The sequence below is a fragment of the Colletes gigas genome, unplaced genomic scaffold, assembly GCF_013123115.1.
Source record: "Colletes gigas isolate AHSC1104 unplaced genomic scaffold, ASM1312311v1 Colletes_gigas_Sc00025, whole genome shotgun sequence".
NCBI lineage: Eukaryota > Metazoa > Arthropoda > Insecta > Hymenoptera > Colletidae > Colletes > Colletes gigas.
In genome coordinates, this window is record NW_025106654.1 from 1,235,527 (window position 1) to 1,258,866 (window position 23,340).

The window sequence follows — 23,340 nt, forward strand, 5'->3', positions numbered from 1 at the left end:
ATTCTTCATTCTATAATATTTAAGTAGCTACTTTTGATTTTGGTCTGGCGTGCATGTACTGTGCAGAGCTAGAATGATGCTCAATGTCCTCCACTAATTTTCCGGAGTACGAGCAATAAGTTTCAGTGCGACCATATCAAATCTATTTCCTCTCTATCCAAGATGTAAATACAACGACGTTACGATCGATCGTTAATTTTTCTGCACATCCTCGAAGAGAAGCTTCTTACATCGAGCACATTTTACTTAACGGGGCACCACAGTGACAGGATACGCAGTCCCCGGTCCTATTCAACAACATTTGCATTTCCCCACGGCAGCTCCGTCCCGAAAAGAGTCCATCCCCGGTTTCAGGACGCGGTTAAGAAGTTCGCGTTTCCCCGTGAATGTCCGCCCCTCGTTTTTCGAAGGAAACGACGAAATCGCAGATGACAGGCGTCCCCCGTGGAAGGTGCATCTTTATTGTCGTAATGAGGCCGTTTTAATGCCGTTCGGAACGAGCCTAACGGTCATTAATGGTAGCAGACTTGCCCACCTTTATCGTTATTACGCGATCGTTAACGCGTTCACGCGCACGCATGTACAGGGTGTCGTATTTTAAGCTGGTCTCGCGATTATCTTTTAAATTGTCGGTCGTTCCGGGGCACCCGTTTCAAATTACAGTTATCCCGTGTTTAGACCTTGCGCTGTTTACTTTTAAAATCTGGATCCTCGGAACACCGATATTATTATATCGGGGTGGAAATGAAATTGACCTTTGGAAACTTTTTTTCCGTAAAAAGTGCCAACTACCTTAAGGGGTTGTTCCACAAATAATTACGTTCATTTTCCTCCAGATATCGAATCTGACAACGAGTGACAAGGGTCGGAGGGATGAAAACCGTGGCGGGCCAGGGCTTGGGAATATCCTGGAGGCTCGCGCGATCACGTAAGCGGTGTTAAATTTCCGAAATGGAAAGCAACGCGCGGCCAAACAGGCCCAGGATCGATGTTCGGTAGCAAATTAGAAGGCGGACGGCCGAACCGTGAAAGACGATGCATATAAACATTGTCGGCGGGGCGAAGATTGAAGCGATCACTTTGACAAGAGGACTTACTTGAAAATCAATTTGTTCGTTGACGGGGCCTCGTGCGGAGGGACGTTTTGCGCCGTTTCTTATTAAAATTCGGGACGCGCGGCCGATTTTAACGATCGCCGATGCCGCGGAAGGTGCGTGGAACGGGACGAGATATAGGTCGATGAAGAGGAGGTATTTGTTTGGGAATATGATGAACTGCGCGGAGGAAGTCTGACGGAAAGTCAACTCGTCGGAAATTACGAAGCACCGGCGTGGAATAAATTGATGCAAAAATATGGGAGGCGGTTGTATCGGGGCGAAATATAATTTAATCTAGACACCCGTAGGACAGAGACCGGTTCTCGAACGCAACCTTCTCGTTGCCTGTCAAATTTAATGCTACGATCGACGAGGAATCGTTTTCCGCCGGTCACCGGTGACCGTCAGTTGAAATATTCTTGTTACCCTATAACAAATTTAAAAGATATTTGCGGAGGGTGTACTTGCTTGCACCCCACTGATCACTTCCTTGTTGCTAATCAACATTAAATCCACAGACTATTGGACGAACGGTAAGAAAACCAATAAAATCTCGCTTGTTAAAGGACCAGTTCTTCTGGCGATTCGATCAATAGAAGCCCTCTTCGAACCGGTACAAACGTTCTTAAAATTGATATGAAATTAAGGGCAAGAAGTGGAGTACACTCGTTCTGAATTTTATATAACCTCGCGTCGGGAGATGCTTTAACAAGCTAGATTTTATTGGTTTTCTTGCTCTGTGTCCAGTCTATGATTTATATTCGAGTGAATCTTATCCTTAAACTATTAATGTTTCGAAACCTGTACGCCAGAATGTCTCCAGTTTACCAACGATTTAATTATGAACAAAATTGATTGGAAAATTCGTTATAATCGTCGAGTTCGAGGATCGCGGGACGTTCCCGCGAGGAGGATAAGGGGATATCGCGTCGCGATTTCGCCGAAATCTCGGAAGGATCGTTTCTCAGGCTCGACCGCAAAGCTTTTCCGGTGCAACCCCACGTCAGCTGGGTTGACAGCGCACGCGATGCTCCGATGCCATCTGGTACCATCGCGATTGTCGTTGGTCGAAAGTGACAAGTCCTCCGGTTGACCATCGATCCCTGGCGACGCGATTTTCGAGTCCCTTTTGCGGCGATCGGGCCGGGGACACGCGATTCCTTCGACCGGAGTTCGTTCACCGGAGCCCATCGCTTTGTTCGACACTTTAAGAACGTCGCCTTTCTCGCGAAAATCATTTCTCGTCTTCTCTTTGTCGACCTCACCCCTACCGCGGGTACCTTTGTACGAAATTCTTTGACAGTTTAATGGAACTATTCATTACTTTTCTTTTCATCGTTTCTCGATCACTTTCTCGAAATATTAATTTGTACGTATCGGCTTTGCCCTTTGTATTCTCGTTTTTCGACGAGGAACGACCATTTTTATATTTTGTTTGGACAGTTTAAGAACAAATTGCATTCTCTTTGTGTAAAGGTAATAGGTAAATTACGAGGGTTAACGCAAAGGATAGAACGTGTGTAATGAAGGTGTCTCGTTCGATGCACGTGCACGGTTGATAAAGTACGAATTTAGGTATCATTTTCGTAATATGAAAAAAATAATACGGTCACGGTCCTGTGTTATTTGGCCAAAGCCCGCGCCGCGTTCCGATCGGTTGGTGCCGCTGCACCTGCTAAGAGTCATTAGCAAACAATCACTGCATCGATCATCGAAATCGAGTTTACCATAATTTGATATTGCGGCACGAGACCCGTGGCTCAAAAGGATAAACATATATTCCTATATGATTCTTTCGTCCGCACCGATTACTTCGTTTATTTATTACCGAGGAAATCGACCGCCAAAGAAACGAGCCACGAAATATATTAAACACCGTTTACGCTATAAACGCCCGTATCGTTCGAATTTTGTGCAGCCCGAATTCTGCATACTTTGCGTAACATAAAAATAAATAGAATCGTTCCAGAGGGAGGAACATGAATTTCGGTTTTTTAAAAAACTATTAATACACATTAGCCTCCGCAATTTTGAACCTGACCTCATCTAAGCTACAGTCTCCTATCATTTGCTGTCCATTCTCGAACCAGTAGTTTCCAAACAGGCGCTACCCTCAAAAAAAGGACAATTGCCCCACCTAAGTGGCAGGTTCTAAACGATAGAAAATATATTTCAGCAGGTGGTGAAGTCCGATGATTAATAGAGTCAGAAACGGATACAATTACGTTTAATTTTCTCTCATGACATTTCTATCTCTAACTGTCTTACAGAGATAATTTCCCCCCGGTTGCCTGGAACGTTTAATAAAATTTCAAGCCAAAATTTGTAGGGTGGGTGTGAAACGGGTAGCCATTGAGCCGCGTTAAAGAAGCCCAGCGTCGGGGTTGCTCGCGCCCTCGTCGACCATTAATTCAAAGTGGAACCGTATTGCTCGTTGATTACAGTTTCTACGCAAAAATGCCAGCACTTTGTGCCGCCGTCTGTGTCCGATTAGCGTGTACAATGCTTCTCGCGTACTTAAAGCCGTTCCCGATAAGATCGACCCTTTTCGCGAGAGGACTCGCCGCAATTTTACCGTCACACCCGTGCACCGTGGTTGATGCATTAGCGCGATTATAGAGCCCCAATTTGTTGCTGTTGCGGATAGCGGACCGTTATCGACGGCTACGATCGTGGAGCTTTGCGCTTCGCACGAAACCAACACGCTGACGGTTACGCCACCGGACTTATGATTACGTCGCGCCCGTGCACGACCTGTCGTTCACCGTGATCCCCGAGATTTCCTTCCGCTAACCCGACCGCCTAACCATCCTTCCGCCATCTTGCAAATTAAATTTTCCACCGCGTTCCATCAAAAATAGAGCTTGGATTCTATCAAAGGATCGGTGCTTTCGCGAGTCACCGCTAGAGGTCTCCTGACTCTTATTGATTCTCGCAAGCACTCGATCTCGAGGCTTTCCATGTCGCCGAGAAAGGGTGCTCGATTTTCACTCGTATCCAGCACGATTCTACTCGAGCCAAAGATCTTCGAGACAGCGAAACGGTCAAAATCAGACCGTTCGGAGGTAGGAAGCGGGCAAAGATTTCGCGAGGAAGGATTGGATGCAATTGCATCTCTCCGTTGGGCAGTAAAACGATCTCCGGCTCGCTCCCCTCGGCCCGCGGGTCTCTCACGCTCCGGTTGGCGGTCGAAATTAGAAAAGTGCCGGTATAAAACCAAGGGAACGAGATAGTTACAACCTATGGCCGAACAGCTGCCTCTGTAACCGCGAGAAGTCCAACGTCGGGATATCACGCGAGAGAGAGGAGGATCGTCGAAGGAAAGAGCTGGACGAGCGACGGCTAAAGCAATGGAACGACGAGGGGAGGGGGAGGGGGTCTGAGACCGAAGACAACGACCCACCACTCAGAGCCTCGTAAAAAGGACGGAATGTCACTGAATGACGGCCCGCGGGTCCATCGAGACCGGTAAGTAATTCTTCGCCAATTACATAATTACTCGTGGTCGGCGGTTGCGCGTTAGGCCGACCGGTGGTGCTGGTGGCGGGCACCAAGAGCGGTCGTTACGATATTTACTACTATATAATGGCTGCCCCTGCCGACGAAGAAACGGGCCGCTCGGCAGCGAGCGCGGCGTCCTCGGGCGTGCTTCTTCCCACCGGGACAGGTGAGACGTGCCACGGCGTCGCCGATCCAGGCGTCCCTTTCCACGAACGGCGTCTTTCCCGCAGGAACTGCTCGCTACTTTGTTCATCGAGGTTCGACGGACGATAATTAGCGTTTTGCACCATCTCGGTGTCGTTTCTGGACGCTGAGATCGGTTTAAAGAAAATGGCAGCCTGTTGCGTTGGTTCTTTTGACGATCGTTATGATGGTACCGTTAGTTTTGTCTCCAGACTCGAAAAACGATAATAAATGTTTCTTATTTTAACCAAGTCTCCGGAACCGAGTTTGGAATTGTCCCTAGATTCGTGGCCGCCAGTTTCAAAAGACGATAATTAGCGTTTCGTGCCCAAGAGCGGGTTTGGAAAAGTTTCTGGGAGCAAAGATAGGAACGAATCGCTCGAGTCGTTTTTCCTTAATCCTTTCGGAGTACTTTCACGATTACGATAGACTCGAGTGCATTTATACGATTAGCGTGGGTCCTTCGTGTCTGCGGGCTCAAGAGACGGCGATTAAGCTTTCGTGTTCAAGAGTATCGGGTTCAAGAGAGTTTCTGGAAGCAAAGATGGGAACGGACAAGAGGATTGGAATCGTGCTTTGCTTTGATCTTGCTGAGCATTTCTGTGATTACCGAGTCGAATATTGGCGGCGCTGGTTTTGTCTCGCTACTTTCACACACTATGCCAGATCACGCGTACGTGAGAACGTAGAGTTTCGGAGAGTCGACAAAGGCAAACTGACACATGCCCTCTTTTTCGATTCTCTGAAGATGCCTGAAGTAAATTCGGACCGTCTCGTGGGAGTCGAGAGAGAAAGGCTCACATTTGCCTTCTGGCTTTTAACAACTGAAATCCGACCTCCCGTCAACGGCATACGATTTGTATTCTCGACTGCCCAGGCATTTTTCTTTCCGATCTATGTAGGCGCACATAAACAAAGTACCATAATGAAAATTTTTGTAAAGTTCTTTTTACGGAAATACATGTTCAAAGATCCCCCGATCATATTTTAACTATTGAAAAAAAAGAAATTTTTGTTTATTATTCCTATACATGAGCGTACATATGTATGTATATTATTAATAATATTGAGTATAAATAAATAACTGAATGAATTTAAATGAAACTTTAATTCGTTCTAGTAATTATTGCTTCGAATCGTACCACTGTTAATATTCCTAGATTTTTATTAGCACTGTACGAAGACTGGAATTATCTTGGGAAACAAGCAAAGATCTCGGCGAAGAATATTTGAACGCGTCGACTGCGTTTTGCTGGTAATTATTGCGTCGAACATTGGCACCGCTGCTAATGTTCCGAGACTCGTGACTATTATCGCCCGCGATTGATAGTGGAAGGTTCTGGAGTTCGTGGGGAACACTGTGAACGTTTCTTACCGGAGGACGAGCGGATTACGTAGAATTGATGTAGCGTTACGAACACCGCGACGGCTGTAATGGATGTACTGCTGCTGGTGGCGCACGATAAGCCGCGAGAATGGATGCACTTTTCACGCATGTAGCTTTCGCTCACGGCTATGCACTTCTCGCGCTGTTGCAGGTGGTTTCCTTGTAATTGTGGTCACTTTTCTTGTGACAGAAGGTAGCCTTGTATCGTGCAACCTTAATGAAACTAGAACCTCGTGGTCTATTTAATAAAACGTCACTTCTAGTTTCTTTCCATTTGTATCATGCTTCAAATCGAAGTTTTAAAACGATAGAACTACAGACGATATATACACATACAAGAAGACCGTTACATCCAATATATTTTTGCGGCCCATTATCATTTCGATGACGCTCGCAACATTACCAAAGGGCTATAGAAAACGATCATAGCGGTTATTATGGTGGTAAATAGAATTATTGAATTATGAAATTGAAGCGTCTCGTAATATTTCGATCCTCCACTTTGGAATTATATCCAGAAATGCGAAAAGGAATCTAAAATAGTTGTTTCTGCCCCCATAAAGCGGTAAAAAAGGGTTTGAGGCGCCAAAATTGGATCAAAGAACGCCATCCAGAGTCCCTGTGCCAGCGTCCACGTCTGAATATCTCGTGACTCCACGAAAAGGAGATCCAAGTCGATGGATCCAGCGATCTAGGACGATCTCGCAGCGTTTGCATGGCAAACGTAAGGGATCCAGGTTCTCACGTTTTGCGTGCAACCGAAGGGCGAGGGGAAAATAGTCGGAGCAATGGAGAGAGGAGCAGAGGGCGGTTTGCAAAAATAAAAACGAAAAAGGCGCCCCGGGTCCGAAGCTCTGGAACAAGAGCGAGCGAAACCACCTTAAATACAGGTCACGCGTGTTTTGGCCGGCGTTTTCCTTGCCTCCTTGCTTCGTCCTTCTCGATCTCCCTGTTTCTTTTTCTCGTTTCAACGTTCTGGCCGTATTTACCTGCTGTCCGAGTACCCGAAAGTCGTCGTTAGAAAGATTCCACGCACGTGAACCGGCCAGAGAACTCCTATTAACAAGCATTTATTCGTTACTCGTTGGATCTTGCCTATTTCGATCAAAATTATTATCGACGGCTTTGAGGATTCGATTTCTCGATTGTAATTTTCCACAAAGTATTTCGGTGGAACGAACGTCACGAATGAATTAATATGGTACGAACAAAATTCTGTTCGACCGTGGCAGCAGGGGGAGGCGAGAGGGGGTGGTTGGAGGTTGGTCGAAGCATGACGCGTTCTCTTATTCGGAATTCGGTACAGAGTCGGAGGCGGACGGCCTCGAGAACGGTGGGAATGACGGCCGTAACCATTGAAATTGCTAATCGCGGCTCTCGCGTGCTTGACGGGACGCCTGTTGCGAGCCCGCGAATTGCACCGTTCACGATGGGGCCTCGCGAAGGGGAGTAAAGCGCGGAATTACGGAAATTACGCGCCACCGACGCGGCGACGATTTCCATCACGCGTTGGGGTGTCGTCGTCGTCCGACCTCCGCGTTACTTGTTGATTCTTTATCGGCGCACTTTCACCACGAATCGCGACCAACCCTCGATCTCCAACCGGTGCTAGAAATGTTGAATCCCGTGATGACCAAGGAAATACATTTACTATTGTAAGAATGATGGTCGTTTGAAGATTGGACCATTTTTAGGGGGGTTTTCTCACTTTACGAGGTCAAGGAACCACTTTTCCAACATTGTTAGAATTTTTGCATATTCTCTGCCAAAATACGCGTTGTATGCATTTTGAAACATTGAAATCCTTCAATGCGTTCAGGAGTTCTGATTTTTTAAACATATGTCTAACATTGCGGGGAAACATTTTTGATAAAGAATTTTTTTCTCGAAAGTTAGCAGGATTTCAGAGATACGCTTATTCACCAAAAATGATTGTAATTGATCCCCAAAACTAGAAATAATTTTTTCAGAACGATTTGAAAATTTTTTTTTCACCGAAAAATTTAGGTCTTGTTGATTTTTCTTAAAAATTCGTTTTTGATTTTTAGTAATTTTGTTTGACGCCCTATTGAAAAGTTGTCTAATACTTTTTTGTACGTGACCATGAGCTCTATGTCAGAAAAAAGTTTCGTTGAAATATATTCACTACTGTAGGAGTTATGGCTGTTTGAAAATTGCACCACTTTCATGGGGTTTTTCTCACTTTACAGGGTCAAGGAACAACTTTTCGAATATTTTTGGAATTTCCACATATTCTTCACCAAAATACGTGTTGTTTGCATTTTGAAAAATTAAAGTCGTCCAATCCGTTCAGAAGTTATGATGTTTCAAACATACGCATGAAATTTCGGGGAACCATTTCTGGCCTCAGATTAGATTTACGGAAAGCAATTTTTTTTTCGAAACTGCGTAGGAATTCGGGGGTATGCCTATTCACCAAAAATGATTGTATTTTACCCCTATAGCTAAAAATATTTTTTTTAGGATGATTTGGAGAATTTTTTTTTCGCCGAAAAATTTCAACGTCACAATAATTTCCTGAGAAATTCCGCTCGGAGCATAAAGCACCCCCCGAAACGTAGGAACGGACAGAAACGCATCGACGCGAGCAATCAGCTTTCCAGATATTTATTACAATAACCTCGAGACTGACCCCTCGCCGGTACCAACCCCTAGCCCCGGGAACCGAGAGAATCATCGTTGTCCCGATCCCAATTCGATATCACCGGACGCGGAGAAAGAGAAAGAGAGCTACGGAGAGAGGTATATCGGTCATCGGTAATAAATTTAGAAACAAATTGCCGGTCACCCCGACGACCCACGAGGGTTGCACGAGGCGGGGAACAGGGGAGGGGAGAGGACGCGAAGGAGGAAGCACCACGGATCCCCGGGTGGAAGAGCTGCAAAGCAAACAACAATAATAATTATTTGATAGGAACGAGCGGGGCCTTACGCGGCCCCGTAATATCTGTAATGGGCTGTTCTACTCGAGTGACCTGTCAGGCGGCGCTGAATTAATGGCAGCCGAGATTTCGCGTGGAAACGAGACGATCGACGATGGACGAGGGGGGTTGGGGAGCGAAGAAACGTACGAGATCCGTGGCCAAGGCCCCCGAAGTCTCTCGAGGCAGCCGGTGTGCGTTCGTTGTTCGTTGTTTGGTGCTCGTTCGTGGCTCGCGATCATCTCGAGTACGTACGTAACCGCGATCATATTTCTGCGTACCTGTCGTAGGTGGGAGGGAGATTGAGCCGACTTCTAGGCACTCCAGTCCCCCGTACGCAAGCTCCTTCTGGCTCCGAATCGCGGAAGCGATCTTCTTCGGTCCACGACCAGCCGCGATCGTTCGTTCGTTTCTTTGTTTGTTCGATAACCGAGGTGTCGGGACCCGAGGCTCCGCCATCGCGAGACAAATTGAGAGCCAACACCGTTGTAGAATAAGAGAAAACTAGAAACAACGCGTTATATATTTTTTTTTCAATTGAAATTATTCGATATCGGTAGTCGGGCTTTCTAGACGCATTGGACGTTGTTTTAAATCTGTCGACGATGTCTGTTCAGCGTTACGTGAATTCAGGATTTTTCGAAACCAACGAAACCCAATATTACGGGCCACAATTATTTAATCACACGCGTGCTCGTCCTATGTTTTATAAAACACGCCGCTCGAGAGATACAAGATGAATGTTCTGGTCTTCCCGCGGATGGTTTGTGTATTTATATTTTCAGAGTGCGGTGGGTGTCTCGTGTGGGTGGAAACTTAGTTTTCTGCGTAGGTACCGATGGATGAAGGATGATTATTCCGGCCCGGTGTGAGTAATGAGTAGTATACCACGGTCTTTCGAGATTTGCGAGTGTTTTGAGAATAATTTCAAGATAAAAGTTCCATAAATCGGGCAAACGTGCCCTCGATATATTTAATACGCGACCTATTGTTTTCCACCGAGTGTCACGAATCCTTGCATTGGTTCGAAGACTCGAGATTCTTTCGACGCGAAAGAACGGTGGTCCGCCTTCTGCGGTCAGCAAAGCGTCAGGACAGGAAATTAGCGCGCTATTCGCTACTTTGGAGCGTTCAGACGACGGGAGCCTCCCCCTACGCGGTTTACGATTACGAAGCTAATCTCGTTTTAATGACAGGGTCCCAGCGAGCTCGACGAATGATGAAGTGTCAAATCGGGGCCCGTGGTGGGCGTCAGTTTCCATCCGTGGACCCCGGGAATGGCAAAGGTGATGTATTTCATGGGCAGATTTTTAATTAGCGCAGGGTGGATCCTGCCCTTCTCCGCTCCCACCGTGTCATTATACCATCCGACCGCTGTCTGTGTTTCTCGCTCAGAAAACTCACGCTCCGCCACCCATTTTCCCAGCCTTTTCCACGCTTTTTTCACGCCACGTCGATCCATCCTGTCGATCGCTCAACAGCCACTTTCATCCGGCGATTTTGACGCTCCAAAACGCGTTAATTATACGATTTCGAAGTCACGCGGTAATAAATTCTCGATTAACTTTTCCTTCGCATTTTATTCTCCTTCTACAGTTTGTTTTCATTCTACCCGCGTAATTTCTTCGGGATTTATTTTTACAGGAACTGTAAACACCCGGTGCGCCAGTTTACGTACGCTTTTGCTCTCTTTGCCACGCTCCCTCGAAACGGTCCACGTTTATTTTCGAGTACTCGGCAACCTCTGGCTAGTTTTTTCTAAATATGTGTGTAATGCACGTTTTTCAAATTCTTCTTAAATTCCGCGTGCCTGGCCGGAAATTTAGAGACGGAAAAATTTCGTTGAATCCACTTGCAACTAACGGGTTGACGAAACGAGGAAACGGTGTTCTAATATTACGCGATAAGGGCGAACGAAATAACTTGATCGAACGTTCTGCGCTACCGTTTCGAAATGGAGGAAGCTCGTGGATGCAAGAACGACGGCGAATGAAACTTCCGTGTACCCCCGAAATTGCGGTTTCAAAACGTGTTTTTCGAGGTTGGCTGAATATCGCGGCAGGACGATGCAACGTCGCGGGCATTCAGCCCAATCCGCCGAAAAGGAACGAGGGTGGCGTTCTCCTTCATCCCGTTTATTGTGGATCCGCGCATACGTAAGTGTCTGAGGCACGGTGAAACGCAGAAAGACGTCCAGCACGTCGGGGATTAATGTCACGTTTTGGTAGAGCAGCTTCAAAACTGATAATGCAACCTCTGGAAACAGGGAATTTCGGTGCTTTTCGGCGTGTCGCGACGCTTCGTTTTGTTCCAGAACCCTCGATCTATAGAAATACTATTTAAAAAACTGCATATCATTGATTACAATGTTCCATAAGGTTGCACTTTGCGCGATTTAATTGAAGAGTGGTATAAATTGGTGGAGCAACCTCGGTGGTTGAACGTCGAGCGCGCCTTTCTTCGAGCGTGCGTTCTCACGGCGAAACGGCCATCATGGCAATTAAGTAGAGCATACTATAATCTAAACACAAACGGTCGGAACTGGGCCGTCGGTAACGCCGAACCAAAGTTCGCCGAAGTACGGACGGCGTTAGGTCCACGCAACGCAACTTTTCGCGGTGGTTCGGCGTCTTCGTTTAACCGCCCCCGTATTATGCCTTAAAATCCTTTAATTGCCCCCTCCCGGCGGCCCGGGCAATTTCGAAATTCCGCGATGACTGACGCCAGACACGCGAAACGACCAGTCCCGGCTATGACTTCGGACACGCAAAAGCGTGAAGTTTCGCGCGCGAACGGCCATATTTCCGAGCTCCTATATCGCCGGAATTAGGCGAATTCTTCCCTGCTGTTCGAAGATACCCAAAATGTTACTTCTCGTACGCTTGAATTAAAAAAATTTGCAAATAGATATTTAATTCGTCGTTTAGAAGGCTAGTTCACTTTTGTAACAAATTTAAAAATTCGAGTTGCAGACCAGATTAACCCTACAACGAGAGTTCAGATCGTTCGATTCGGGGGTTGGTATGTTGATCATGTGGTCCCTCGAATCCACGAAGGACACCAAGGTTTTCTAAGTTACCCCGATCGCGCCACCATAGAGGTACTCCCCCGGAAAGTGCATCGTGGGTTTCTCCGTCCGTCTCCGTCGGTTGCAGGACGGTTCTCCCTCGCGAAAATGAGAGTTTACTGCCTGGCAAACGCGGGCCGCAGGAGAAGAACGCTCCTTTGTCTGTTTATGGTCTGAAAGTGGCTCGTGGAAGGAGCGAGCCGCACCGGACGGCCGTCGCCATCGACGTTCGGGGCCCGTCTTCTTCTTGGACGCCACGAAGAAGTACGGTCGGATAATAACGAGTTTCGCTGTCGTCCCTTTCGCCCTTTCGCGTAGCGCGAGTCGTAAAGTCGGCTCCGTTGCCTGCGTTCCTTCCTCCCTTGTCCTCCCTGCGTCGACCGTTTTTCTTACCCGGCCACGAGAGACGCCCGGTGGACGATCGCGTCGAATTTTTATTGCGCCTTATACGGGACCACGGTGACTGCGAACCGGAGAACTCGCGGAACGTACACCGACAGCCATGCCTCCGCAATCGTTTTTGAGAATTGCTCGACTCTACCCGGCTACGGTTTTTCAAAAGATGGCGCAAGATGGAATCTAATTCTGCTTCAGAGTCGTTGTTTTTACGAATTTCTAATTTTTAAAAAAGTATCGCTCAATTTTCCTAGGGAAATCGTTAGTTTCGATATACATCCCACTGAACTGAAGATTTTTAGGTAGCGATGTTTAAGGTAGGTGGTCCTGAAAACAAGGAATGCACGAAGACTGACAGTAACCGACTCTAAGTACCGAGTACTGACTCGCGGCGATTGGACAGTAAGGACGTTTGACTGAAGGAAGTTCGCATAGTTTTTCTGGGGATGCATATATTATAGTGTTCAGCGGAGGGTGGATGATCTAAGCACCCCCTCCCCAGTGACCGGAGGAGCAAAACTTTTTGCGGAAGTAAACTCGAGACTGCGATGTTATCAGTTTAAAAAGTATAGTTTACAGGCTTCGTGAGAAACGTGAAACGTTAAGCCGCGTCCCCACTGGGTCGGCTTTTGCCGTTCGGCACGGCCGATCGGCAAAAGCCGAGAATTGCGTCTACACTGCGTCCGCATCTGTCATCTAGCACGGCCGATCGGCACCCTAAGTACTTCTCGGCAAAGCCAAACACTGCATCGTCTTGGATAGCATGGCTTGAAAAGCCGACCGGCATGCCGACGAGTCGATCGGCACGATGTCGGTAACCATCAAAAGAGATCGTGCCAAGACACGAGAGCACGAAAGTTTCATGTCAATTTCGTTCCAAAACCATCATCGAGATACAAAGATACAGGAACTTTAAACGTTAATAACTTTTTAACAAAGCCTCCATCAACAAATTGGTATTCTTTCGCGATCGAACGGAAAATTTCACAGCGCGACGATTGCTACCTCCAGTTCTGAAAGGCCCAGGCAGGGCCATAAAGCCCCGTCTTGTAACCAAATATGGTCATAGGCGAAAGATTTTTTCCTCGTGCCCATATTTTTGCATAGTCGATGTTTCCGGAGCCCGTTTCTTCCTCCGATACGCGATTTTGGGGGTGTCAACCGAATTTGGTATTAACTTTTAGCTCGACCGATTGGTCATCGACTAAGGGAAGGAGGACCCATTTTCACACCCCGTTTGGGAGGAAAACTCTTTCCTCATACCTGAACGTGGTGGAGGAAGACTTCCAGGTCACCCCCAGAACGAGGGTGCCCGAGGTTTTCTCCCCAAGTCGAAGGCTACGTTAATTTATCGAAGAAAAAACGGGACTCCGGATTAGGACGCGACGAGTGGCCGCGCGTGTTTGACAGCTGTTTTATGGCTATACACAACGATTTGCAATTTTTTTTCTCCGTTGAAAAATTTAGACACCTAATTGGATTTTCAGTAAGGAATTTTTTTCTCGAAAGTGCGTACGATTTTGGAGGTATGTGTAATGATAAAAAATGATTGTAATTGATCCCCGCAACCGAAAATAATTTTTTTAGAACGATTTGAAAAATTTTTTTTCGCCGAAAAATTTCAGCACCTACTCGATTTTTTTTCTCGAAAGTAGATAGGATTTCGGAGGTATGTGTACTCACCAAAAATGATTGTAGTTGACCCCCGCAACCGAAAATAATTTTTCCAGAACGATTTGAAATTTTTGAATTTAATTGTTAATAACTTTTTAACAAAGCTTCCATCAACAAATTAGTATTCTTGATTTTCGTCTTATTTTGGCCTCTACTATCGCTCATTAAAATTTTTGCTAGAGGTGGCCGAACACCCTGTATATTCTTCTGCTACGTAAACTCGGACGCATCCAAAATCTTCGTTTTTTAGGCATTTTTTTTGCATTTGCTATTACTATAACTGCAGCAGCACCAGTTATTACTTCGTCGTCACTGTACATTTTTTGTGTACTGAAATGGCTTTGCCGCGGTGCATAGCAGTGGCACGGCCGTGCCGCCTTTTGCCGAACGCTGTGCCGATCGGCAAATGCCGAGCCGTGCCGACCCAGTGGGGACGCAGCTATCGGCAAATGCCGAGCCGTGCCGATCCAGTGGGGACGCAGCTTTAGAGCGTGATTATTTTTCTAGCGGGTGAACTTGAGATTCCGGAGTCACTACTCGATCGTTTCTTTTCACAGTGTTCCACGATCGTTACACAATTGCCATCGAGAAAAATATGGGAGCCCATGAGGTCACTGTAAATATTTTCGCTCTAACGATCGTGTGATTTTTATTAATGAGCACGACGGGGATTCTCGCGGCTACCCCTCCAAACATTATAGCGGTTGAAAGGTTATTCATCGGTTTCCTCTTTCTGTTGCCGTCAGTAGTGACCTCGGAGATCGATTAATCATCGTTGACATCGAGGTAATACTGTCCTCGTTTTAAAAAAATGCAACAATTCTGGTACCAAACTCGATCTGCCTATCCAATGATCATCGAGTAGTAATGAAATATTAATTTCATAAAGTTTGTGCACCGAAGAACGAACGATTCGTGTTTCTTTTTAACTTGCTAGAGGGTAAAAATCGTAAAGGGGGTGTCTTTCGTTCCAAAGACGGCACCGTCGATTTAGGCGGAAGTCGAGCGGATTTCGCGAGTGAAATTAGCCCGGATAACGACGTAGCGGTGCCACAACACGAGGCCAGGCCGGTTATCGGGGAAGCGGGCACTCCAATCAATGCAAATCAAATCGAGAGCCGTGAATACGAAGCGTATAGTCAAATCAACCGAATAAAAGCTTCATGAATGTAAAAGACTGGTGAATGCGAGCGGCGCGAGCCAATCTGGTAATGCGTCTTCTCCCCTCCGCGCCGCCGCTTTCCCGCCTCCCTCTTAACGGGGGTGGGAAAAATAACCACCTCGGAATATCGCGTTACCGATGCTCCTGCAACGGATGGACAAAGCGTTTAAAAAAATATCGCTCCAACCCAGAAATTCGGGATCGAGTTCTTCCGTAAAATCTTTACGTTAGAAAAATTAACTTTGCAACTATCGCGGAATTTATACGCGATATTTAATTATTGCGTCGTTCAGTTCCTATTCTTCTCTCTGTTTCGACCCTTATTTTTTTATTTGGGTCCTTCGATCGGCGCAGATTCGATGCCATTGTATTTATGCAAAAAGTGGTCAAGAGCACGAGATAAACTTCGATGTTTCGACAGACTTAATATAACAGAAATGGTAACTGTTGATATGACACCAAAGATCAAAGGGGTAATTAATGTAATTTGTGAAACACTTATCGTTCGATGGATATTTGCAAATCGTGTAAAAAATGAGTCGAGAGTGAAACGAGGGGGGCCAAAGCGTACGAAAGGTCCGTCTAATCGTCGCAGGGTGAGTCTGGAGTTCTTTTTTTCTGGATTTTGAAGACGGGGACTCGGAAACGGGTCCACCTGGGAACTTCTCAGACCGAAATTGATTCGTACTCGAGCGTTTCGCGGCGATCACAAGGTAATCCCGCGTTCCCGTGGACATCATTCATCTCCCTGCTCTACTATTAGTACAGTTATTTATGGTGAAAAAGAGTATAGATCGCTGTCGCCTATTATGTATCGGGACCACGGCGCCCCCGTGTGATTTATGCGCCGCTGCAAATTGCCGCTTGTCCTTTGTGAGAGCCAGCAAAGCGACTCTGATTAAAATCCTTTCGACGTCCGTAATTTAACGACGCTCAGATCTTTTCGACGAGAGGGGTGGCGGAGCTTGGTGCTCCAGGAAACTGGAAATCGTCTCGTTTATAGTTCATCGACGTTGGGAAATAGTTTCCAATCGCGAACCGTGACCTGAACCATCAATCTGAAATTTTGTAAGTCTTTGAATTATCGTTCGAAAAGAGGAACTCTTCGAAAGCTGAATTAAAACGAATATTTAATCGGGGTTAAAGACGTGAAACGTATGAACTAGGTTACAGCAACGTTCGAACGATTTTCATGAATTTTCCCCCGACAGAATGCCAACCAGAGGGCTGAAAGGTAATCAGTCGATCGCTGATTGCGTAGATGAAATACGAGAAATGAATTTAAAAGCGGCGATCGGAATTCCTACGGTGCTTCGGTTCTCGCCCGCCATTTAGCTCGAGCGAACGGAAAGGGTTGATAAGTCTCTTCGGCCGCCGGAAGTTTGTCCTTTCGATCGAAACGGCGGTAATTTAATTGCAGCTAATAAAGACCCGTCGATATAAACGCATTCACGTCCGGAATTCACCGAACAGCGCACTTCGTTCCTACTTCTATTCAGCGGATCTATCGCTCCGGGCCGTTGAACAAATTCGAACCGGCGGGAGTTTACAAAATTCCCTAAATGGCGCAGTTCTATCGCGATCAAACGCTCCCGCGTAATTATCGAAATTACTGCATTCGACTTCTTTTGCGATTTACATCGACCTGGTTGCGGAATAACGTTTCACCGCCATTACTACATTTATTTCACTTTACTTTTGCGATCCACGAACGTTCTGAACAACACGGAAGTAATAAGTATAAAAAAGAATTTTCAGAACATAGAAACGATAAATCGAAAAAGTTTCCCAAGCGACGAGTCTCGTTAAACCAACTCGCCGCGGAGGAACACGAGGAACAATAAAAATGCGAGACGCGATGATAAGTATCGTTTCCAGCTTCACGCTTTGCCCGCTCGTCTCGTCGGCCCCGGACACCGCTAGAACCAGTTCTAACGCTGCTCGTATCTTAACGAACCCAGCCCATCTCGGACGTCTTAACGAACGCGTCACTTAAAGCAAGAAGTCGCTTGAATCGATCATCGGCGATAAAAGAATCCCACGTGAGGAAACAGCTCGCCTAGGTTCATTAACAGGGACAAAAATGGCGCCGAGCCGGACGATCCTCCTCGTCGTGCGTGTCGTCCGAGGTCTTGAAGTGGAGGGTCGGGTAACGACGAAGCTTGAGCAGCTCGTGCTCCGTCTGCAGCATCAGTATCTCCGCGTAATTATCCTGCACCTTCTTGATCAGACGGGATCGCCTCATGACCATCCTTATCTTCCACTCTGTGTGTTCCCGCTGCCTCGCCTCGCCGATAAGATCGCGACGCTGCTCCATCTCGCACCTCGCCACGTTCATCTCCAAGATCCGACGATCGAGATCCTCGTTCGTGCTCCTGGTGATCTCGATCTGGTTCTCGATGGACTGCAGCCGGGACCTGTGGCTCGCGATGATCTTACCGAATCGCTGCTTCGTCGCCTCGATCTCCTCGTCCATCCGTTCCGCGGTCTTGTCGTCTGGCCACCCTCTGGCCGTCCTCTTCAGGTACTCCTGCATCTCCTTCGTCACCACCACCGACCCCAGGAACCGGAAGTCCTCCTCCAAGTCGTCCATACGCTTCTTCTCGCACTCGTGCTCCCACTCCTTCATCGCCGTACCTGGAAATCGCATAGTTAGCATATAAACGAGAGGTCCTTTCTCTCAGAGACTCTGTTATAAATAAATAATAAGTATTTTTAACTCGACACCACTGTTTATATTTCTTTCATTCAAGTTCCTAGGAAGATAAGAACCATACCTCTTTTAAAGTTCAACAGACGCGACAAAGCATCTATTTTGCACTCCCCAGCGGCCCGGATCAGCTTATTCACGTCCTCGATCTCGGTCCGTGAGACCAGAATCGCGTTCTCCGTGTCGTTCAAGTCCCCCGTAAGACCGATCTCGACCTGCCCCATCTTCAGCACCAGCTGAACCTCGACGTCCAATTCGGAGATCCTCCGACGTTTCCTCATGTCTTCCAAATTCCTCGTCGCCTCGTCTATATCGGCCCTGCACTTGTCGTTCCTCAGCTTCAGCCCGTAAATAATGTTCTCGACGTCCATGATTTCGGTCTTCTTCGCCCTGAGCTTCAGCTCCGCGTTGATCTTCTGGCGACGCAGTCGGACCAGCGTCTCCCAGTGGTGGGTCTCTATCGTTGGCGGAAGGACGCTTGGTCGAACGTCCAGGTGGTCCAGGGCTCTCAGATAGTCCGTGCACTCTGATGGCAGATACACTGGTCTGGTTCGAGCGACCACGTGGCCACCAAGGTCCAGGAAATCGTACGATCCGAGATTTTGCAGGCTGGTTCTCGGTCGACGATTGTACTGGCGCTCCATGAGCTCGGTTTGCAGCTTGGTCAACATCGACAGCTCGGTCCTGAACCTTCTGGGCAACGTTTTCTCCCGGTTGCACTGCGCCTCGTGCTGAACGAGGAGCTCTCGACGAACGGTTTGAAAAGTCTGCTCGTGGGCCTTCAAGGTAGCCTCGTATCGCCGTTTCTCCGCGATTCGTTCATGCGCCTCCTCTTCCTGGTGCAGGGCCTTCGTTCGATAATAGTTTCGCAAGCAGCCGCGAACGTATCGTAGGTGCATCTGATTTATGGCCGACTCGACGTTCATCTTCAGCTGTGGGATCGCTGAGAATTATTGGTTTCGACGGCGGAAACTTTAATAATGGGGATCATTGCTTTCGATTGATATTTCGTTAACCGAAGATAGAAAACGTGGAGTTCGCGTGGATTTTAATTTTGTGAACGATAGAGTAATGAACCTACGCGAAACAATTCGTCGAGTTTTCCGTTGAACTTGTCGACTCCCTCCTGCAGGAGTTCTTTGACCTTGATGTACTCGACGGTGAGCATCCTGTGGTAGCGTTCGCGTTCCTCCTGAAGGAACTGAACATCCTTTTCGTACTGCTTCACAGTCTCTATGTCCTCCGCGGTGTAGTCCTTCGGATTTTTCTCGAGCATGCAGGCCGGTTTAGGAACGTCTATCTTGATGGTGTCCTCCCATCGAATCTCCAGCACGCCATCCATCATCGCCATTAGCGCGCGTTCGCGGAAGTCGTCGGCCAGCATCAACAGTCTGATTCGTTCTTCCTCAGCCGCCTGCTTGTCCAGGAGCTCTTGCTGTGACGGCGAGACGTAGGGTTTCACGTCGACCTCGTGATCCTGGACCGTGATGATGCTCTCCGGCCTCTCCTGCGCACAGAAGAGAACCTTAATAAACTCTAAACGCTTTGGATCGACGATGTAGAATAACCTGCCAATGCCATTCGGGGTTGGGAGGAACGTGAGGCACGGATCGTTTGAACATGACGTTCAGTTCTGAGTTTATGTGACGTATCTTCTCTATTCTCTCCTGTATCACGTTCATCTCCCTCTCTTTCATCGCGTAAACCTCGTCGAAGGATTTGTTGAAGTAGGTTCGAAGCTCCTCGCAGTCGCGCATCAGGAAACGATTGTTTATCGTCACGTGATCGTAACCGTACGACTCCAGTTGGGAGTAGCAGGGCGACGTCTCGATGAATTGGTGGGCGATCGTACCTTTGAGCAGAGAAGAATGCGTTTGAACAGACTTTCCAGGTAAACAAGTACTCCCTCACCTTCCCATTCTCTCTGCCTCGTCAGTTCCTCCTCGGAGACGTCCGTATCATCCTCGTCGTCGAGCAACAAATCGATCCTCAGATCCTCCTCCCGATACAGCGTCAATCTTTTGTTCAATTCCACCTGCAGTTCGTCCTCGGTATACACCTGCCAAGGTTCAAAAGTCTCGCCTTGCATGATTCTCTGGACAGCCTCCTTGCAGAAATGCGCCCACTTTAAGCGGTCCTTGTCCAGAGGGTCCTCGGCCACCGAAGGATAATTGGTCACTTGCTTGGTACCATAGATGGAGACCAGGGACTTCCCAACGACCACCTGGGGATCCCAGAAATTCTTTCGTATCCAATTGGTCACCTTTCTCATCTCGTTGCAGTTGTGCTCGATTTCCATGCGAATGTTCTCACACTCGTCGCGACCAGCCTTCAATTTGTGATCGCGGCCGGCTATGTCCAGATCGAAAGCCGAGACGGGGAGCCTCTCGAGCTCTGGACAGGTCTCGTTGGCGTCCAGCAGCTTCTTCACTTTGGCCTTCAGGACCTCGAAGTCTCTCAGAATAGCTGCCCTCTTCTCCCGGCACTGGATCTCCTCCTCTTTCGTCTGCATCTCGTCCCTCCATTCCGTCCAAGTCTTGTCGCCCTCCTCGGGTCCGGGGACCTCGATCCTCGATTGTGCGAACAGATTTTTGATCGCGGGATCCAAGCTAGCGTAGTCGGAGAGTATCTTTTTCTTCTGCTTCTCGTAGAAAGTGTAGTCCACTCGATGGATGGTTTTCGCGTCGTGGGCATCGGGCGACTGTGGATTCTCCTACGCTAATGAAAGGAGGCAAAAAAAAGTTAAGTGAATTCGATTTCGGGATGCAGCCCCTGCCTTAGACGACGAAATACTGGATATATATAGGAACGGAGGGATGAGTCGAGCGCTTGCCAGAGACACAAGAGCGTAGCCCTCTCATGGCGAGTACTGGAGGTGACGCCACACACTGCAACGCAATAACAGAAAGAGACGAACCTTTTTATGGTTATGAACGGATCTCATTGCGACCAGGGAGCCATTGTACCCCAAACAGACAACCAGATTCCCGGATCTATTCACCATCGCCTTGACGCTGCCAAAGTCTGCCCTGTGGTGCGTCATAAAATGCGTCAATATTCGTTGGACGCCCTTGTCTCTGACGATGACCAGCCCGTCGAAGGCTGTGGTGGTTATCCAGTGTCTATCGACGAAGATATTGGCCAGTTTGACGTGGTGTCCCGTCTCCATGCCATCCACCGCGACCACGTCCTTGAAGTCCTGAATGATCTGCAGTCGCAACTGCCTCGTCGTATAGGGCGATCCTACGAGTATCATGGGATTCGAGGGGACCTGCCACAGAGTACGGTAGACACCAGGCAAATCCAAAATGGCGGTGGTGTCGGTGACCAGGTTTCGATCCTCTGGCACGATGAACAGGAGCAACTGCTGACCCACGGCGTACGGCTTCGCCCCGACATGGAGCAGCAGCACGTTCAGCCTTTTGCGTCCCTCGTAGATCAAAGCGTCACTGATCTCTCGACGGGGCTGGATCAGAGCCTGCACGTTGCACATTTTGTCGCGTTGCAAGTTGACGCAATAGCTGTTACCGGTGCTCTTCTCGGCGGCTACCAGGGATCTGGGGAGAACAATAGAGGATGGAATTGCGATTTAACTAACGCAGAGCCCCGTACCTGCCACTGTGCGAGAACTTGATCAAATCCAGAGGGGCCCTCTGCAGCCTCAAGCGAGCAGCGATCCTCGGTTCGTAAGGGTCAGCGACGCTGACGAAGACCAATTCGCCCTGCGAGGTCCCCAGAACGGTCACCGGGTAATCGGGATGAGAGGCTTGACAACTGATGTCGCCCTCGATCTCTGGATCGATCATCGACACGGGGGTCCCGTTGTAACTCTCCAGAACCACCAGTTCTTTCGGATTGTCGGTGACCACGAGATGATGGCACCAAGGGTACACGAAGTCGACGAACCGATAGACGGCGCCGTACTCCAGATACTTCTCGATCGCGGGAACATTGGTTTCCTTCGAGAAATCGATCTTCATCAAGTAGCCCTCCAGCGTGTGATAGAAGAGCCACTCGTTCCTGAAGGGGTGGGTCACCAGGAAGCACGGCTTTGTAGTCGACTTGACGTACCACTCCCTCTGCCACCTGTCGGTTCTTGCGTTCCACTTGAAGTAACGGATCTGACAAAAGGTGGTACGCAACACGATACCCTCGCGAAACCAACGGACCATCGGCAGCTCTATGTCCAGACACACTCCGCACCGTTGGGACAACACTATGCGATAGACATTGCTACCGTCGTAATTACTCAGGAAGATGTGGCCATCTTGGTCCGTGATCGCGAGCAGGGGATCATTGGAGGTCGGAGACCAGTCCACCCACATGATCGACTCCCCTTTTGGAAGCTTCACCTCGTGATCTGGGAATCCAAGTTTTGAAGTCCAGTTACAGCTGGGACGCCTCTGGGAGACCCCCAAAGTCTCTTACCTTTCAAAGTCACGACCTTCCCCGCCACGTCGAGCTCCCACGTGAACAATCTTCCGCAGGTTCTGCCCATCTGCGCGACGACTATCGGTCCCAGCTGGGTGACGCGAAGGATCTGGCCAACGTCGTCACGAATGGACGTGCTCACCGAGACGAGCTCCTCTCCTGTCCTCCAGCACCAAACGGTTAGCGGAAACTGGGGGTACAGACCCAGGGAGACTAGATGATCTCGAGCCGTGAACTCCGTGGTTAGGTATCCGGTTCGACAGCCGCCGCTGCACTCGGAGATCTTCGTCATCGAAGGATAGGAGTAGACCAGTATTCTGGGATGGGCGATCTTCTCCGCAAAGCAGAAGACCGACAGGCTGGAGTGACCCGATAGACAGTGGGCACCCTCCCCCGATTCGTGGTTCCAGCACCAACGGAGGCTCTGTTTGCACAGGGGGACGTTGAAGAACACGATGTGCACGCCTGTACACCACGCGAGGACGTCCTTGCCGATGCAGACGATCTCCTCGATCTTGCTTCCGCAGATCCAGCTGGGCTCCCATGGGCCCTCGAGCATTGTTATTCAGCTTTGGAATTACAGTAACCTCGAAAGTGGCGTGAGATTTCAGGCTAGGAACAATTGAAGATTCTGTTCTCCGTGACATTTGTCTACGGTCTGGTTTACAATTATGGTAGTACGCATATAGGGGTGTTTCTATTAGCATCTTTAAGTTTCCAAGTAAAATTATAAAATTAATAATACGAACGAAGTGGTCGATACTAGTTCTAGATATTTTCCTACGATGGA

General features: G+C 48.1%; 1 protein-coding gene across 1 annotated transcript; it reads right to left on the reverse strand.

Annotated features, from left to right (window-relative positions):
* Nucleotides 1-17,477: 17,477 nt before the first annotated feature.
* LOC122401546 (cilia- and flagella-associated protein 43-like) lies at nucleotides 17,478-23,109 on the reverse strand. Its single transcript, XM_043403747.1, has 8 exons — nucleotides 22,548-23,109; nucleotides 21,732-22,479; nucleotides 21,037-21,676; nucleotides 20,031-20,832; nucleotides 19,688-19,971; nucleotides 19,201-19,626; nucleotides 18,187-19,051; nucleotides 17,478-18,046 (listed from the first exon to the last, which is right to left on the reverse strand). The coding sequence occupies exons 1-8, from the start codon at nucleotides 23,107-23,109 to the stop codon at nucleotides 17,478-17,480; spliced, it is 4,896 nt and encodes a 1,631-aa protein (XP_043259682.1).
* Between the last annotated feature and the right edge of the window lie 231 nt (nucleotides 23,110-23,340).

What these genes read in the sequence shown, in the direction of transcription:
- LOC122401546 (XM_043403747.1), bottom strand. Translation starts at nt 23,109, where the DNA reads ATGCTCGAGGGCCCATGGGAGCCCAGCTGGATCTGCGGAAGCAAGATC. An exon ending in GAGGCAGAGAGAATGGGAAG is followed by an intron (nt 19,972 to 20,030) that starts GTGAGGGAGTAC and finishes CTCTGCTCAAAG; the next exon opens with GTACGATCGCCCACCAATTC. An exon ending in AACTCGACGAATTGTTTCGC is followed by an intron (nt 19,052 to 19,200) that starts GTAGGTTCATTA and finishes GCGATCCCACAG; the next exon opens with CTGAAGATGAACGTCGAGTC.